General features: G+C 40.4%; 1 protein-coding gene across 1 annotated transcript in view; it reads right to left on the reverse strand.

The window, feature by feature from the left end:
* Positions 1-6,175: 6,175 nt before the first annotated feature.
* The window catches only part of LOC149319714 (immunoglobulin superfamily member 2-like), a 32,527-nt gene continuing 18,896 nt past the window's right edge, over positions 6,176-19,806 (reverse strand). Inside the window, 4 exon segments of the mRNA XM_089508446.1 lie at positions 6,176-6,252; positions 6,255-6,446; positions 8,393-8,788; positions 12,993-13,406. Coding sequence (XP_089364572.1) covers positions 6,176-6,252; positions 6,255-6,446; positions 8,393-8,788; positions 12,993-13,406 — 1,079 coding nt within the window.

Raw genomic sequence — 19,806 nt, forward strand, 5'->3', positions numbered from 1 at the left:
TTATCTTTATGCAAATCCTGTTAGTTGATTTTAACTTGCTATGCCAAGGAAAAGCCAAGGACAAATGCAATAAGCAGACTTCTAGTAGCCACACTACCTTGCTAATTCTGATGAGAAATATCCTGCAAGGTTCCCATCTTTTCCCCCTGTGTCCAAAACACCTCCCTTACCCCTTTAGACCTTAGTAATCTTGTCTCTGAATTCCAGCCTCTCCAAACATTATCTGACTCCAGCGTATGCCCTACTTCATTAAGCCCCTAAGCCAGTGGCTGGATGCTATCTTACTTGTATCCGTTTGCAATTTAAAATAGGCCCTTATTCTAGATCAAAGCAGTGGCAGCAACAGCGCAAAGAGAAATTAGAATCTCATGGCAATTCCCTTCGATTTCGTTGCCACTGTACGTCTCACTCATTACCAAGAGGATGAAATCTGCTACAGTTCAGGCTGGCGCTCTCTTTCATCCTGTAGCCTCCGTGTGACACATTCTTGCCACATTTAACACCAATTGGTCATGGCCCTTCTCTTCCAAATTGGACAGTGCACCATACTCTGGTATTAACTCCCCTCCCTCCATCAGAGGAACACAAAAGCAGCAACAGTCCCCTAACCCCTTTGGGGCTCTTTCCATCCTGCTCTTGTTATTACCAGTGCATTCTCCTGTGCTTTTAAACAAAATAACGGAACTACTCTCTCCCAATTGTGAATTTTCATGCTGGATTGACAGCCCTGGAGACTGCGGCTCACCCTGTCTTTCCCTTTCTTCTTCTTTATCTGCTGCAGCACAGTGGCAGTCCTGTCAGGCCTCTTGGCTGGCTGGGTTTTTTGCTGCTGACCTGCTGGAATCCCCTTTGACTGGAGGCATTTTGAATCTCTCTCTCAGTGACCCTTTCAGTTCAGGGTCTTCCACATAACCCAGGGCTGTCAGGCAAGATTGTCCCGATTTTTACAGTGGCCAGCTGTCTCCATGGGCAGAGTGAGATGTCTGGATCAGGCAGCTTACCATTTTTGGACCACAATTCCAAAAATCCCTTCAGCTGGTAGTTAAAATATAAAGAAGAAAAAATAACATTTCCAAACTCTGGTGTAGGCATGTTGTGAAAGGGCAGCAAATTGTGAGCCATTTAATGTCTTACAAGAGCAGCTGTGTTGGCCATAAAACTACAGCGATATATAAATGAAGCATAATAATAATAATAATAATAATAATAATAATAATAATAATACAAAACCCTGAGCAAGGTCTAAAACCAATGCTGTGGGAATACCTCTGTGATGCCTACTGAAAGATGTAAAATACATCACACCCATTTTTGAAGCTTCACAGCCTTCTTCTTCAGACAGAAATAGCAAAACAGCATACAGGGAAAATAAAGTGAGAATGTTGTGGTGCCAGCATCTACATTCTGGTGTGTGTATTTAGGAAGTCAGTATGGATGATGAATGAGATTCATCCTTCCCTGTGGTGGTAAGAATGAGAACAAGGGCAATTAAACAGAGGCAATAAAATTGAGCATCTCCATTTGAAGTTATAAAGAGCCCCCCTCTGAGAATGTCCATCAAAATCGTGTATGGAAGTTATGTTTTGATAAGTGGACTTACATATGCAGGAATTAGAACTGGGCAGTTTCATAACATCCATATCCTAAATAGAACTGCTCTCACTTTACTCTATAGCAAAGCCAGCAAAGTGATAGTTGTAGAATGAGACCAATGCACAATGGGAAGTGAGACAAATTCTTAATAGCAACAGTAATTCAGAACCCAAGGGGTTACAGGAAAAGCCAAATGGCATAGTGTAAGGGGTTACAGGAAAAGCCAAATAGCATCCATTTATATTAAGAGGGAACCCAAATACAATGGGGCCTTGGTATTCATTGGGGTTTGGTTCCTATATCCCCCTGTGCATGCTCAAGTCTCATTAAATAGCACAGTAAAATTATGTTCCTTATATAAAATGGCAAAATCAAGGTCTGCTTTTTGGAGTCACCCCTCTTTTGAGTTGTTACCCAGTGCAGAACACACACACACACCTTAGTGACACCACTGATCCTTGAATGGCTAGCCACAGATGGTTGAATCCATGGATCAGTGGTGTGAATGGGGGTGGGAGTGTGTGACCTGCACTGAGTAACAACTCACATCTGGTGACTGCAGGGTGCACGCTTCTGAGCTTGAATACAGAGAGCCAACTGTATAGAGGTGCTTCTCCCCCTTTATTTTTTTTTACCTCTTTGTGAATCCCCTTTTTAACCCCTTTAAAAATAGTTAGGCTGGAAGGGAAGTCCATCTTTTGCTTCTCATTGACTAGACCAGCAAGAGGTCTGCACTTCTCCCAGAGTTTGCTTCTGCATAAGCTATATTTCTCTATAGTCTTGATTTTTCAACCTGGGTTTAGAATTATTTTAGCATCCCACAGAGATCTTTTAGGCCCACAACACATGCACAAAATGATGTAGCTTCAGGCCCTGTTGCGTGTGTAGCATTTAGATGACCCCCCCCCCCCCCAAATATAGCCAGAAACTGCACCCAGGCTGTGCCAATGAAAAAGAGCCAGGCCAAGAAGTAGAGGGTAGAATGCACTCCTTCTGGCAGCCTGGTTCAGGACTGTGGGATTGGGACCAGGCACGTGCACACCTATACTCATTAGGCTTTTCTTTGTTCTTGGGTCTCATCTGGTCTCACACATTGCCCTCCTTCTCCACCCACCCTCCATGAAATTATTATTATTATTATTATTATTATTATTATTATTATTTATACCTCGCTCTTCAGCCAAAAGGCTATCAGAGTGGCTTACAGTTTGTTAATTATTATTATTTTTTTAAAAGAGGTTTTATTGAGAATTGTAACATTTAACAATACATTTAACAATACATAACATACATACATAAAATAAAACACAAAACACAAAATACCCGTTAAACCCCCCCCCAAAAAAAAATAGACATTTCTCTGCCCTCAGGCTTACAATATAAAAAAGACAAGACACAAAAGGAGAAGAGAATGGCAATAGGGAAGGGGAAAAGTCCAGCAGATCTGCTCTCCCTCAGAGGCCTGTTGGAGCTGGGTTGCCTTCCTCTCCCTCAAGATGGTGAATAGAGGGATGGAGTCAGATGCCTTCTGGGAAGGCTCAGTTCTTTAGGGAAGACTTGATGATGTTGGGCCTACCTTTTCTCTCCCTCAGAGGTCAAGATGGAGTCAGATGCCTTCTGGGAGGGTATGTGTAATAAAATCTATCTCCAAGTGAGATGTTCCAACTTCCCTAATACTATGTAGTATTCTTTTCCCCCTTTACCTGCCTCAAAAAGATGAACCTACGTTGATTATACACAAGTATTCATGAATAAAACTGCTTTTATATATGTTATGAATAAGATTAAGTTTGATTTCTTTCTGTGCTAAATATTGTGGGTGGGTGGGTGGGGTGGAGTGGGCTGGGAAATTGTTCAGGTTTTGCTGCTCTGAGTGCCAATTTTGGGAAAAGAGTGGGATACTAATGCTACTACTAATAATAACAACAATAATAATAGAACATCAATTGCTCTGCTTATGAGATCTACTGTAAGTCGACCTCATGTATAGGTTGAGAGCAGATTTGGGGGCAAAAATTATGAATTTTGATATATAGGACAAAGCAAAGGAAATGATGCCAAAAAACCTTACAAAACCCAGCAGGTATAAATTGTGCTCACAGGCTGGATGGATAAGGAGGAAACTACCACCACCATATTCCTGCTAGAAGGAAAGGTCAGTAGCAGTGCTATGGCGGAGACAGTAGAAGGGGTCAGTGCTTCTTTTAGCTTCTCCCAGGGTGGACTATGCTCTTGGCTTTTGCCACTCTACTCAGAGAAGGAGATGGTTCCTTAAAAAAAAAGAATTAAAGTGCAGTTCTTACATTGGCCCATGGATAAGGTGACTAAGGGTTTTTCAGTCAATTTTTTAAACTAAAATTTATAGACTTAAACATGAGTATATACAGTACTTGAATCTCTCCTATTTCCTAATAGGTTATGGGCCCAGGGAAGAATTGCTAACCAGATGTTTGGGACTCTTTTTCTCTGTGTGTGTGTGTGTGTGTGTTTGAGTGTATATTTGATAGCATGTACCTCAGTGAAGCACATACACACACAACTAGATAGAATTTCTTCTTCTTTATGGACTCAGAGTTGTTTTTCTCTTAATTGCTAACCAAGCAAAATGTCCTTACCAATACACAGAATCTGACTAATACACCTATGAGACTTACCAGCTATAATTACCATGAGTGAAAAAAAGATTAAAGCTTTTGTTGAAAGTGCAAAATGTTAATGAATCTACTGATAAGGAAAAACCAGGAGAAGAAAGTCTCATTGATTGTGAGGGGGGGGGGATTCTATAGCACACGGTGTAATATATAATTTCTTGGAGAATGATCAGTTAATTTTTGTGACAGGTTTTGACACAACCAAAGAAATGGTGGATAAACTTCAAAGTCATTTCATTACACATGTGTTAAATCCCAGACAATTTGGATTAGGGAATTGATGAGATTGAAGTTGAATTCCAAGAAATATCGTGAAACACATATGGCCAACTTGAGTTTGAAAAACTGAACTTAAACAGATTTAATGATTGTGATGAACAAAAGGTGGGATTTCTTACTGGAACATTAAGAAAGCAGCTCCTTTTATCTAAGTGCTGGATGAGCTAAGATCTTTTAAATTTGAGGAAGCGTTTCAATACCTTAGAAGAGAGTGTATCAAACAGAGGACCTAAATCTCTCTTGTTACTCAAAACCCAATTGGATCAAATTACTTAGTCAATAGGATGACTAGAGGAAACATTTAGCCAAGAACCAATCAGAACTTTGCTACTGTAATAGTGACAAAAAGGATCACATTGCCAAAAATTGCACCCTTCCCAAAATAACATCAGTCCGTGGTAGCTCTCCAAGCACACAATCAGCAAGATAAAGGCAGTATGGCCCTGCTGATTTTAGCAACACGCATCACAAATCAAAAGCACATCACTCCCAGTTTTCATATGTGAAATTAATGAAGCCAAAGCTCTTTAATAATTAGTATCTTTTGGAAGTTAACAGTGATCTCTTGACTCACCAGTCAACATTTTATTCAACAGGTCTATTCTAAGTGGGACTAATCAACAGGAGGCTTTACATATAATGCAGTAATCTCCATAGTCGGATGCCACAGTTTCACCAGTTTAACTTCAGTGAAAGCTAAAATTTGGTATCAGCGGCAGAGACTTCTGGGGAAAATAAGCTAAGAAAGTTAGCATAATGGACTAAGGGTAGTATAATGGGACAATTGGCACATGTCATCCCAATCGTCCTTGTACAAATTTCTTCTGTTTTCTCCCCCACTCCCTCACCAACTCGCACTACTTCTTGGTACCCATGTGTTTAGGGTGGATGTCTTAAGGGACACAGTCATTCTCATGTATGCCTTTACATATACATGTTGACATACAAAAAGTATGCCCCTGAATAGATTAATGGCTTTGAGGTACCTAGTTACAATAACCGGATACTTATAGTTAATCACTTTTGCCAGCAACAACTGTTGTTTACAAGTGTAACATAATGGCTGGCCTCCTGTTGATTAGTCCCACCTAGAGTAGACCTGTTGAATGAAATGTTGACTGGTGACTGTGAATTTTTAAAAACTCATTTAAAAAAAATGGGCAAAATTAATTCTTTAAGGCTTTAAAAATTCTTGTGACTTAAGATTTAGGCTGTAAAGTCCTACATGAACTCATCTTCTGAGTAACTGTGCATAAGATTGCTCTGTTAAGCAATTTTCTTGAAAAGAAATAGTAGAATTCAAAAAGGGAGTAGTTTGTTGAATTCAGAGGAATGGAACAGGAGGGAGGTGGCAACATGGAAGGCTTAAAAACATTGCCATGGAATGGAAGCGGGCAACAAAAACCTATCATTAACTGGAGTTAGTTTCACTCCTGCTGGATAAGTTCCAGTGTCACAACCAAGAGAACAAAAAAGACCTATGCACGCTATACTGCAAAAAGTGGGAATTTTGTGAGCACCCCTCCCCCAAATGTTTTGACTACAGACCCTGCAGTCCTAGCCAGCTGAATCCATTGTGAGAACTGTTGGCAGCTGCAAAATGCCCACTCCTTCCATAAAGCTCCAGGTGGGATTATCTCCTCCTTCAAGAGTCAGCCGATTTCATTGCTCTTCAAGCTACTGGATTTATCCTCAACTATGCTGTTACTTTTTACTGGGTCGAAGTGGTTGGTGCCAGCACCCCAAGCTCTTCACCAGAAGTTTTGTTTTGTTCCAAAGCCATTTTCCCCTTCTGAACATGTTTTCTTCTGAAGTACAACATGAGGAAAACAGTTGTGAGGGTAAGGAACAGAACTAGAGGGCAGAATAAAATGAAGTGATACAGCCATCGAGAAGAACAAATCTGGGAAGAACTGCTTGAATCTGCAAAAAACAAAGAAAAGAAATAACCATGACAATCAATTATATCCACAGCTTACTTCAATTGTGTCATGATACAAAAGTAGTTTTCATTATTATTATTATTAACCTTTATTTATAAAGCGCTGTAAATTTACACAGCGCTGTACATACAATCTTTTTAATTAGACAGTTCCCTGCCCTCAGGCTTACAATCTAAAAAGACAAGACACAAAAGGAGAAGGGAGTGGTGGCAGGGAAGGGGATGAGGTCCAGCAGTTCTTCTCTACCGCCGAGGCCTGGACCAAGGGAGATGGACTGGAAGGAGGGCTTGGCTTCTTAACGGATGGTTAATCTTCTACCAGGGAGGCCTGTTGGAGCTAGGCTGCTTCTCTAGTAGGATAATACATATAAAATACATAGCAATACAGGAAATGATTCAATAAAACAGGCAACAAAAGAACATCAAATAGCAAATGACAATTATGCAATGCCTGGGAATGCTTCTCTGAACAGGATGGTCTTCAACTCCGTTTTGAAGCTGGTTAAAGAAGTGATGGCTCTTGCTCGAAGGGGAAGAAGGTTCGAGGAGTGAGGGGCAGCGAGTGAAAAGGGGGGAATCTGAGATGGGGCAGAGGAAATCCGGGGCTGGGACAGCTGACCTTGACTACCAGAACGGAGGGCCCTGGTCTCCATTCTTGTCCAGTTTGGGCTGTATTTGCTTTTGAAGGATGTTTAAAGGAGTGCAGCAGGGCCTCCAGGTCCATGGATTCTTTAGCTGTGAGAAGTCACTCAGTTAACTGGTTGGGGGTGGAATCTTGTCTTTATCTGTAGACTCAGACAAGAGCAAACTGCTGCAACCTCTCCTAATTTGTTTGTTCTTACTTATTAATAACTTTTGCCATCTTAACCACATTTTGATGTTGCCTGATCACATCACTCCCAGTTTTCATATGTGAATTGTTGGAGGACATAAAACTGTGCAGAGTCTGCGTGCAATGCCCAGGATCTCTGAGCTGCTCTTTCAACCTCTTCCCCATAGAGTTGGAAGAGACCACAAGGGCCATCCAGTCCAACCCCCTGCCTGAAAGAATACACAATCAAAGCACCCTCAACAGATGGCCATCCAACCTCTGTTTGAAAACTTCCCAAGAGACTGTGCCACACTCTGAGTGTATTTCACTGTCATACAGCTCTTATTTATCTTTCAGCACGACATACGGTTAAAATGTTACTTTGGGCCAGAACAGATCAGCAAAAAGGGGCAGCTTGAAGCTGCCCCCACCAAAGATGGATCGGGGCAGCGGCAAACATACACCACAGCCCAAATCCACCTTGAACCCTTGAGAGCTGCTATTTGGTCTGGGAAAGAGCCATTTTTCTCTGCCCCACTGCAGGCCCAGGGCAGCTTCAAGATGCTCTGGTGGCATGCAGTGTGTAAACGCTGCACTGTTGGAGCGTCTTGAAGCAGCCCATGTCTGAATCGCTGCCCAACTTCTGGGCATCATTGGAGCGTGCAGCATGTAAATGCCACACTCTGATGACACTCAGAAATGGCCTTTCCCCGGCCATCTATTTCAGCCCTTTGTCTTTCTTCTCTGTCTCTACTAACTAGCATTCCTCTGGTTTAATCTCATTGTCTAGAGCTGTCTTAGTTCCTCAATAAAATCCCACTACTCCTTCTTTCCTTCTCAGTATGCCTAAGTATCAGAAGCAAAAGTACCAAGGATACAGCAAGAAGGGAATGACTATATCATCTGTTGTAAGATTATATGTTCTCTCCCAGAAACTGTCTTGAGGGTCAAACCAGATATTAAGTGGAATGCATGTCATGAACACATTTTCCTTCCAACAGTGGAGATACAAAAAAACCTCATACATGCTTCAGCCAGGGTCACTTTTAAATCAGGTGTGAAGCTGAAGAGTCTCCCATCAAAGATGATAAACCAACAAGAGTGAGCTAATATTACCTGAAGGAAGCACAACAAGGTTGCTGTATCCTGACTGGCCTGATGCATGCTGAACTTGAGCAGTGCTACTGTTGGCTGCCTGCCATTCTTCCACCTGGCAGTAGAACAGCCCAGCATCCTCCATCTCCACATTCCGCAGTGTCAGGTGAAAGTCACCAACAGAACGGCAGTGAGGTTGCAACCTTCTTGCCATAGTCACATTGCCATACTGAATAATACCATTACTTTTGATTTCCACTAGGGTTTCAGCATTAAAATGTTCTGACACTTTAAACCAGGTGACTGAAAAGCGGGAAGTGGGCTGTATTGTGCTCTGCAGAATACATTTCAGGGTCACATCCTCATTTTCAGTTGTGGTGATGCTGTGGTTTGTCCTTTCAATGCATGGTTTATTTTCTGATGGCAAACAAGAAAAGGGGTTATAGGGAATGATCACAACTAAAAGATGGCGCACTCTAGTAAAGTCATTTGTCAGGTGGCCTCATTTAAAAATATGATCAACAACATCCTAGAAATAGACACTCCATACTTTTGACAGAGTAGGATATGGTTATTGTTCTTGTCTGGGTTTTATTTTAAGGAAGTCATTGCCTTAAAAAATGAACTTCTTTACAGTGTTTAAACAAACATTGTGAGGAAACCTTAAGTTTCTGCTTGAAATAGCAGTCTGGGCTTACTCATGAGCAAGTGATGTTTGGAACAAGGAGTCAGGCCATGAGCTCCTGCAGATGAGATATATGTGTTGGGAAGTTCCAGTATTAAACATCTTAAACAATGTTTTTGTTGTCCCCAACATTTTTCTTTTGGCAATTCCTGGCACCAGTCACAATATTTTATTCCTAATCTCATGCGTGTTTCTTTTGATTTCTGATGCATATTCAAATAAAACATCTACATCTTTTTGTATTTCACATCAATGAATCAGTGAAATGGGTCTTTTGCATTATAGCACCACAACACTAAACAAAATGGGAAAAGAGAAAAGGGAAAATTTGCTTTTAAGCCCTGAGCAAACCATGCTCCTAGTTTTTTAAAAAAATACTTTTGGAAAATAGCGAAGGCAGATCCAGGAAATTGCTACAAATAGTCCCCCAAAAGAATGGAATGAGTGGACATGGAGGCAACAGCAACCAGCAAAACCCACTAAGCTATACTGTGAGAACTCACACTTCTTTAGTCAAGTTTGGAATTGCTCCAGGTTACCTGGGACAATCTGTTCAATATATCCTGTTGTTTTAAAGTAGACCTACTTGCAAATAGAATTCCCATGTACTGTTTGTTTCCTATCAGGATAGTCTATGGCATTATTGGTAGGTAATAGATAGACACTCCCCTACAGACACAAGAGAAGACACATTCAACAGACTCTTATCCCATCTTTAGGGGCAAAGACCCCAGTGAAAGCCTATCACCCTTGCTAGGTTAATCATATATGCCACACAGACTGGAAATATAGTTTTGATTAAATATATTCTTCTCCAAAGTAGTTATTAACACTGGTTCAGTAAAGACAACGGGTTTGTCTGATTTAGTATTATATCCCTGGCATTGTTTTTTTAAAATAGTTATTTTAAGCCCTTCCGGAGTAGAACTATTTATTGCTATTCAGCCATGTTATTCTAAGTAGGCTGTAAATACAACACTGAAGAGACTACCACTATGAAGTATGTCCCGTCAGTGAGATAATTCATTTCCAAATTAGCATGGCCAGAACCGCACCCTTAACTGTCCTTTGATCATGAGCTTGTTCTCAAATTTCAACCTAATGGATAACAGCTAATAAACAAATGGTGCAAACCACAACAAACACTTCCACTATATCCTTTTTCCTAGTCTAACTGGAGCACTGCTGTCCAGACTTTGGGCCAGCCAACAATGTCTTCCTCCAGGATACTATAAAAAGTTCTAAAGGGAGGCATTTGATTTCACTCCTCTGCAGTCCCAGCTTTCCATTTTTCATTTCCAACCTAACACTCAGTATCCTGTGGCTACTGATAGCCACTGACCATTAGGATTGTGGGAGGGCAGGGGTCCTCCTCCCTTTTTGGACATCTCTAAAGATGAAGTGCTTTGTTTGAAAATCTTGGCTTCCTATAAACATGCTCACATTTCTGGGTGGAGTGATTTGGTTTAAATTTCAGTAAGCATAGGGGCACTGAGTTTATTACAAGGGAGAGATGCACAATAAAATAGAACAGTCAACAAGCTAGCTTTTTAAAAAAAATAATTTCTTGAGCTGAATTTGAACAAACACATCTAAGAAATAAACTATATATTATGCAAGTGATCTGTGAACAGAGCTTAAAAAGGAACTTTTAAGAAAAATGAATATAATGTCAAGCTGATAATATCTGTCATTGAGTGGTGTAAGATGGTGTTCTGGGACTCTCAAGTGGTACAAAATGCAGCTGAAATGCTGGAAGGCATTCATTTGAACAGAATAGTGGCATTGTGGCATATGTTTGTGCTATACAATGTTTTTGTCCTGCTTATTTGTCATTCAGAACCACAGATGCATGGCCATAAAACTGAAATATGGAATACAACTAATGAGATCCTAGTTTGCACTTTGGGGTTATTTTTTTAAAAAACCCACAAATTTAATTTATTTAAATCTCTCTGTTTAAAGCTCATAATACTATCTTTAGTCATTAAGTAGCAGACTTCCCTAATCAGAACACAGGCTTACAGTATATATAGTCTACTTGATAAGAGAGTAGACAAAGGGAAAATTAGCCAAGAATTCCCTATGTAGTGAGTTGTATGTAGTGGTGATATCTACGAGTGCTGGTGGCTATGCCTTCATTCAGGCAAATTGGGCATAATGTGCTTAACTCTCACAGCTGTGTAACTGTGCTGATTTTGCTGTTGGTTTATCAAAGTTTAGGAGTTTTGTAATCTGTATGAAAGCAAGTACATTCACTAGTATGTGCAATGTACAGTATGCATGTGTTTGCACAGGTGGAAGGAGAAAAAGTGTGTCATTGACCTCTTATTTTCAAATAGTTGCTGATTATGACAAAATTGAAGTGCTTTTTTGTTGTTTGGAGGAGGGATTTTGGTGCAGAAAACAGTGCATGAGGAAAGATCTGTCTTCACAAATTTCTCTGATCCGCTCTGCCTATTCTCAACCACTCTTTGTCTCCAATCTCTTTTCTTTCAACTTTACAAAATTTAGTACATTGACTATTCAGTTAGTCAATGTCATTCTAGAAACTAATCCAGTCTGACCAAATGTGTCAGCAGTACTGACACTGCACACTATTTATTGATTTGATTTGATTTACACTCCACCTTTCTCCAGAAATGGGACTCAGAGAGGTTTACAATGGCTGATATGCTGTTGGTTAGTCCCAACTAGAGAAGAACTATTCAATCAATAGTTGAATTGTGAAGTAATAAATAAATAAATAAATAAATCTCAGAACTAACAATTGAATTTAGGCCAACGAATTGCAAATGTCACTCCTTTTGCTTTGCAGCTGTTGCATTTTAAAAGTTACTTGTACAATTCCTGAGGTATGTGGGCTCACTAAATTGTAGTGAAGAAATATTGCATGATTCAAGCACTTGCTCATGCTGGGCTTCACACTCTGTTTTGGATGCAACATCAGTTAAAGTATTGCTTTAAAGACATGAATTTAAAAGAAATAAAAAAAAACCCTGTAAACACATTTCAATAAAAAAAAGAACTCAGCACATACATTGCACATCCTTCCACACCAACCAGTGTGGCTGGAAAGCTGAATACTGTTTAAATAAGAAGTTTTTTTGCCTGGCAATAAAAAGAAGGCAGTGAGAGGGCTAACCAAGCCTCCTTTAGGAGTGAGTTTCATAGCCCAGGGTCAGCCACTGAGAGGGCTTTCTTCTGTGTCCACACTAGATGTGGTAGGATGGTGAGAAAGTCCTCTGCTGACCCTTATAAGACTCATGCAGGTCATATGGAGGGATAATGGACTTTCTGATAGCCTGGCACACTTAACTAACAACTGTTAGTTTGGCTCTAAAGTGACTCTGCAGGCTCCTGACCTACACTGGAAACACTGAAAGAAAGGAATAGAGATTTAATCAATCAAATAAGGAGAGGAGGTTTAACATCAAATCAGACACCATGCACCTTCAGCATAATGAAGAGTTTTGGACCTAGTAACCCTATCAGGGGCTGCCTTTCAACTTGAACTTATTTGTCTATTGAAAGTTCAGCCATAGGAGACTTTCACTTGGGCCTGATGTTGTCATAGGGTAGTAACTAGGTATGGAACAGATAGATAAAGGCACAGGTTAGATATATGTATAGCATCCTAGATATAGGATCTTTCCCTGATGGCACTTTGCTTTGCACCTCTCCCCCAAATAAAAAAAAACGTTGTTCAGTGAAAATCTCTCTCCCCCCCCCCATCCCTAGATATTTTCAGATTTTCATTTTTAACTTGTTTAACAATTTAACTTTTAATTGTTTTTGGTTATACTACTGCAGTGTTTTTTTATGTAACTCCATGTATGTCTGTCATTTAAATACTTTGTATTTAAAAATGTTTTGGGGATTATTTATGTTTAAAAATGGGATATGAAATGTCTATATGTAATACAAATTATTTACCTGAAAGCTTGAAGTACACAGTGGTTTTTCCAGATTCCATCTTCCCAAGACTGTACCAGCTGCCTTCCATTGACCAGATCCATTCATCTGCTTCACAATAATATTTACCCTGGACATCATGATCTGCTGACAGAATGAGTAGTTGGTACAGGAGGCTGGAAACCTTCTTGCTATGAAATCGGGATTTCTGACGAGGAGAACTGAATGCTTCCCCATATTCCAATATGTTACTATAATTGGTCCTTAAAATCATCAGTGGAATTGCATCCTCAGGAGACAGTGGCAGAAAATACCAAGTAATTCCTAACAGAGAATTCCTCTTGGTCATTGATATGATTTTGCAATCAACTGTTGCATCTTCATTGCCCGACATTTCAAGAGACTTTGAATTGATGTTGATGTTTAATTTGCTTTCTAAATTAAGAAGCAAAGAGAGAAATTAGTAGCTAATATTGTTGTTAAAACACAAGAGGAAAAGGTAGGGAACCAAAAAATAGAACACGTTTTTTGAAGTGTGTGTATTCACTAAATAAAAAGGACAAAACATTTTGGAAATGTTTGCTATTCCTTACTCAGTGGAATACTGATAAAGAGGAACAACTGATAGTCCTTGATGATGAGAAGATCACTCACAGTTAGGAGAGTTTCAATAGGCATCAAAAAGCAGGATCATTAACAAGAGCAATCTAAATCTATGTTTACTCAGATTCATGTCCTACTAAATTCAGTGTTGTTTATTTTCACTAGGATTACAACTTTACTTTTATCTCAGTCTAAAGGGAGCCATTCACTTTAATTATCTTTCAGTATTTCCAGTTTTTATATATGATAGTGAATACAGTGAAGAAAACTTACAGGAAGAGACAGAAATCAACTCACTTGAAATGTGCTGCTGGAGAAAAGTTCTATTGATATCATGGACTGCCAATATTACCAATAAATGGGTCCTAATTGAAGCCAAAATGACCCAACTGAGGCTATTGCATATTGGATGGGTCATTATCTGAAATGAATTCTTAGAAAAAAATAATATTTAGTAAAGTGAAAGGCAGGAGGAAAAGAGGAAGACCACAATGTAGGTATGCAAGTGTATGTAAGTTTGAGTTGGAAAAGAGAGGGATTCTGCTCTAACCGATCCTACTGCAGCCTTGTGTGCCTTTAGCCTTCCTACAACAGGCAAGGTAAACAGCAGCTATTTCCAGAATTCCTTACTGAGCATGTGAGAACAGCAAAATGGAGAGAAGAGAGAGAGCAGATAAGCATGTCTTATCAGCTATCTCCAGGATCTAAAAACAAAGAAAACCCTAGATCTGTATGTCTGGCCACAAAAATGGAAATCATAATCAAAATGGAGGCTGCCATCCCGTGGTGCATTTGGGAAGACACTTTCAAGTGATTTCTTGAAGGGTCAAAATGTTTGGGGACTTTTGTTTGGTATCTTTTTTGTTATGCAAAACTGATCTGAGCTTAATTTTTTTATTTATTTATATACCGCTATTCCAAAGATCATAGCGGTGAACAGCAAGTAAGCTAATTTGCCCCCAACAGTCTGGGTACTCATTTTAGCGACCTCGGAAGGATGCAAGCCTGAGTCGAGCTTGGGCCCTTTTGCTGGTCTTGAACTCGCAACCTTGTGGTTTTGAGTGAATGGCTACAGTACAGGCATTTAACCACTGCGCCACCAGGGCTCCTTAAAGGCATTAGAACCTGTCTGATATTGGTAGCTAAGGAGAGTCAGCAATGGTTAGTACTTGGATGGAAGATGGCCAACACTTCTGAGTATTGCTTTTCTAAGAAAAATCTATGCAATTCATGGAGTTGCTGTAAGCTGATAGGTAATTTGAAGACTTGCACACACACAACTGCTGACCTGACCTGATTGTTCGACTTCACATGGGCGCTTTTAGTCCCAGTTTGGGGTGGAAAGGTGGGCTATAGATAAGGTGAGAGAGTGAAGGGTGGATTTTACAATATAATATAATTCTCAAGTGGTTGCAGAAAGGATTGAGGACAGTGCTGATTTCTCCTGAGTAAGTACCAAGATATCATCTGAATGGCTTCTTTCTGTTCCTTTCGGGTGCTCTGCAAGTTCACAGAGAGGATTCAGAGAAACAACTGTAATGAAATACTTACTTGGAGAATTCTGCTCATTTTTTCTGCTATGACTGTTATTAGATCTTAGAGCACTATACTTGATTTTCATTGGAAAATGTCCATTACAAAAGCAGCAACAGTCTTTCTAAAGCTAATCTCTCTAAATAAACCAACGTTATTGCTTTTAAGTTTTCTGTCACCCACGGTGGCCTTGCTAAAGAGAGATGACATGAAAGGAGAAATCAAACCCCACTTCAATTTAATTAACTGAGCACAATCTCCAAGCTGCCTCTCTTGCTTTGAACCAGGCTGCTGACAGTGCAGTCTCTTCTTTCTGTGGCAGCAACTGAAGTATGCAAAAGAACCCAGCAGCTGCTTCAAATTATATGCATAGACTGCCAATGTGCATCTCTGCAAAAACCATTGTCTACCCACAGTGGGTGCCAATCTCCCAGTATAAGTAATTTCAAAAATACCCAGAACATTTCCTCCTTTCCAAAGCATTGGTCAGATACGTTGTGAGCTGCTTTCAATTTCTCCCTATAGGGTTAGGCTATTGCTTATTCCTGGCAAGCAGAACACAGGATTTCTAAAGAAAGTTGAGGTAGGAATAATGCATTTGTTTTATCTATGCTATTTGCCATGGATTGCTCCAGGTTTTCTTAGGGATCCTAAACATACATGTATTCTAAAGACACCTTATTATCTCTAAATTAGTCTAATGGTCCTTGTATATTTGCAGTGCTATCTCTCTTTGGAGCAGTGGGCAGGTGGATTGCAATTTAAATGAAAGTACATTCAGTCTGTAGAAACAGGGGATGTAAGATGACTTTTAAGGCCAGGCCATTTGATACAGTTTGCAAAATTTCCTTCTTTTGGACTGGAACCCTAAGAATCTGCTATCCAGCTTAGGTATTCTGGTATTCTGGGAGCTGTAGTCAAAAGGAAGGAAGGAAGGAAGGAAGGAAGGAAGGAAGGAAGTCCCCCTCCCCCCTCCATGCTCTGATTATTGTCTGCTATACATCCATCAGATCTACCTTGGGGAGTTCCAGTCTACAGACCATGTTATCCAAAGACAAAAGAAGAATGTGAAACCTGAAGTGGAACTGGTGGGTTGAATTTGAAGTCCAGCAGGAGGACAGTATTGTTCTGTTGATTAGACAAGAGGTGAAGGCGAAGCTTCTGGTATTTGTATGTCAGGTATGACCAAATCAAGAGCAGATTAGATGAGTATCACACATTATTATGACATCACAGCAACAGTGAGAGCTGGAATGAAAGAAAAGGCTTTTTCTAATCTAGTCCAAGACCTTACCAAGGACTCCTCTTTCCTCTGGAAAGGTTAGCATAGGAACAAAGTATGCTGGGCAGAAGATTTTGGGAATCATAACTAAAAAAGTAACTTTTCTGAACTATGGTACAGAGGAAACTTAAGAGGGAAAATTCACTGGCAACCAGGTAATAGTAGTTAAGAGAGGAAACTCACTAAGCCTACTTCAGACTGTCTTTCTTCATTATGAGATAATGGAGATATGGAGAAAGGGTAGGATCTCTTCTTATGCCTGGTGGTTTAGCTCAGATGCATTCTAGTTTTGGCATTCTGTTTCTGATTTCCATTTGTATTCTCTTCGGGGTAAGAAAGGCAAGAACTTATTGGCAACCTCACCCAGAAGCATCTACAGGAGACCCACGGACAGCATTAAGCTTGTAAAGGTTTGAGCTTCTTGATTACTCATGCCCTCTTGAGAAGTAGCAGTTCACCTGCATCTCCCTCTTTTTCAATTTTCTGAGCAAAATACAGGTAAATTGAAAACATAAAATAGAAACAGTTAACAATTTAAAAAGCAGCACATGATAAGCTAGCATCAGTGCAGCACATAAAACTTAAGACCAGCAGAAAAACAAAACTGTGGAAAGATCTCAAAGAGCAAAAAAAGAATAATAGAATTGGAAGGTACTCCATAATCTAGCCCAACCTGCTGCCAGAGCAGGAATCACAGATAAATTATCCTGGACCATCTTTCAAGTTTTAACAGTCATTGTCTCCAGTCATCACTGAACTTTAGAACTGGTTTTGTGTGCTGGGTGGGATGATGGTGATCTAAGTGTGAAGGAAGTTTCAATAATAATAATAATAATAATAATAATAATAATAATTGTTTATATTTTCCCACCTCTCCCTGAGGATCAAGGCGGGATGACAAGAGAGATAAAATACAATAAAACAATAATAACTAAATTAGATCCCCTAACCCTCCCCATTTTAAATTAATAAAATTCACAATTAAAATTCTGATCAGTTACAATCAAATGGAGTGGACCATCTAAAGCGGATGAGAGATCCATCATAGGGATCAAGTTGGGAAGTTCTGTTGTAATGGACTGATCACTACCTGATAGGTTCAGATTCAGTGGGACTCAGAGCCTATGCAAGAGCAGGGGGCTGAATAAGACGGTCCACCTCAGGAGACCTACAGATCCAAATGGATTCCTGGTGGCTCTTGGGCCCCTGTTACCTTGGCTGTTCTCTGGAACAGGGGAATGGACAGAGTGGTGGATATGATTGCTTCTAAGTATCCCCTCCCACTGAGCGAAGCACCCTAGTTCACAAGATAATGGTCAAATTAGTGGGATGAAGACTAGAGCATTGACGGAGGAAGTCTTGGAGCAAGTCAAACTGAACACAGGTAGAACTCATTGGAAGGCCTATGTTGTGGCAATGGAGGCAATGAAGAAAATCTATCTGCATCTGCACAGTGTTATCCAGTGGAGCTGTCTTGAGTGGTCAGAGCCCACAAAAACAAAAAGACTACTCAACAACCTGTTGTAAAAAATTTGCAAGACACTTTGCAGATAAAATCGATTAGTTCCATTCTGATTTGGATGCTATAGTATTGCCCATTTTTCCTGTATTATTGGACATGTTTTGATCTGTGCAGCCTGAGGATGTGGACAGGATCCTTGCCCTTCCTGGCTCTGAAAGCAGCTAGAGGAGGATTGGCTGAGAGTAGGTGAATGCCTCACTGCAGCAATGGAAGTTTCTTAAAAAGACTTCTCTGGATACCACCATCTTGAATAATTATCAGCCAGTCTCTAACATTCCATTTTTGGGCAAGGTTCTGTAGTGTGTGGTGGCCTCCCAGCTCTAAGGGTTTTTGGCCCCCTCCCTGTTGGCCTTTCACCGGCAAGTAAAAACATTTTTATGCTGGCAGGCTTTCTGTACATAATGCATAGCAGGATGGTTTTACGGAGCAGGTGGGTTTTTAACTTGTGTTTATTTTATGTAGTTTTATATATAGATGTTTTAATTGTTTGAATTCTACAATTCTACAAAGTTTTATCTGTGAGCCACCTTGGGTTCCTCCAGGGAGATGAAATGAAATGAAATAAATAATCTGAATCCATTTCAGTCTGGCTTCAGGTCTGGTCATGTGAAGGTGATGACTTTGAGATGGAGACAGCCTTGCTGGATGTCCTATGCAGGGAACTGTACAGGGGATGTGTGTTCCTGCTGGGTCTACTAGACATCTCAGCAGCTTTTAACACTATCAACCATGGTATCCTTCTGGCCTGCCTCACTGGGATGGGTCTTGGGGGCACTGTTATGCATGGTTCCAGAGGGGCAAACTCAGGAGGTGGTGCTAAGGGACTCCAACACCCTGGCAGTTGGCCTGTGGGTTCTTGAGGACTCGGTTTTGTCTCACATGTGCTTTAGCACCTACATGAAACTGCTGGGAAAGGTCATCTGGAATTTGGGGCTTTATTCAGTGATGACACTCAATCCTACCTCTCCTTTCCACCCAGTTTACAAAGAAGTCATCTTAATACTGAACCATTGTCTGCTTCCAGTAATGGACAGATAAACCAAATTGAAACTCAACCCAGACAAGACAGGGATGCACCTGGCAATTCAGAAGGCACTCTGCAGCTTTTCACACCATCAACCATGGTATCCTTGTGGACTGCCTCTCTGCCTCGCTACACTCTGCTTGTTACATCCCACCCTTGAAATCTCAGGCTCACCACTTTGGTGTTCTCCTGGTCTTAACTCTAAGCCTGGATGTCCAGGTGTGCATTTGCACAGTTAAAATTGATGCGGCAGTTGTGTTCATTCCTTAAGATGACAGATCTGGCTATGGGAACACATGCCTTGATTACGTTCCCTTTGGACTACTGTAACACACTCTATGTGGGGCTGCCTTTGGAAACTGGAAACTTCATAGGGCCAAAATGCTGCAGACAGAATGCTGACTGGGGCCAGTTATTGGTAGCATATAACTTACTTGTTAAAACAGCATCACTGGCTACAAGTTTATTTTCGGGCACAATTCAAAATGCAAGACCTATAAAGCCCTGTATGGTTTGGGTCAAGACTATATGAAAGACTATTGCCCCATACAAACATGCAAGTGTCCTAAGATGTACAAGGGAAGGCTTTCTCTTAGTCCTGCCACCATTTTACAGGCTTCTCAGTGGCTGCTCATACTCTGGAACTCTCTTCCACAGGAGGCCCCACCACCTTGCCTTGCCTTCTTCCTTTCTGGCAGGTGAAGACCTTTTTGTTTTTAAGTAGGCTTTTAATGTGGAAGCAGAGAAGCTTCTTATTGAGGTTTTTTTTTTAACTTTTGTATGTCTTTTCAGGAAAGAAATTGAAAAGCATTTTGATGGATTTTGACTTGTTATAATGTCTGGGAGAACCAACCAGGCTTCACTTCACTGC

This window comes from Sceloporus occidentalis, unplaced genomic scaffold, assembly GCF_023333645.1.
Source record: "Sceloporus occidentalis isolate IW3139 unplaced genomic scaffold, rSceOcc1.0.p SCAF_2, whole genome shotgun sequence".
In the NCBI taxonomy this organism is placed as follows: domain Eukaryota; kingdom Metazoa; phylum Chordata; class Lepidosauria; order Squamata; family Phrynosomatidae; genus Sceloporus; species Sceloporus occidentalis.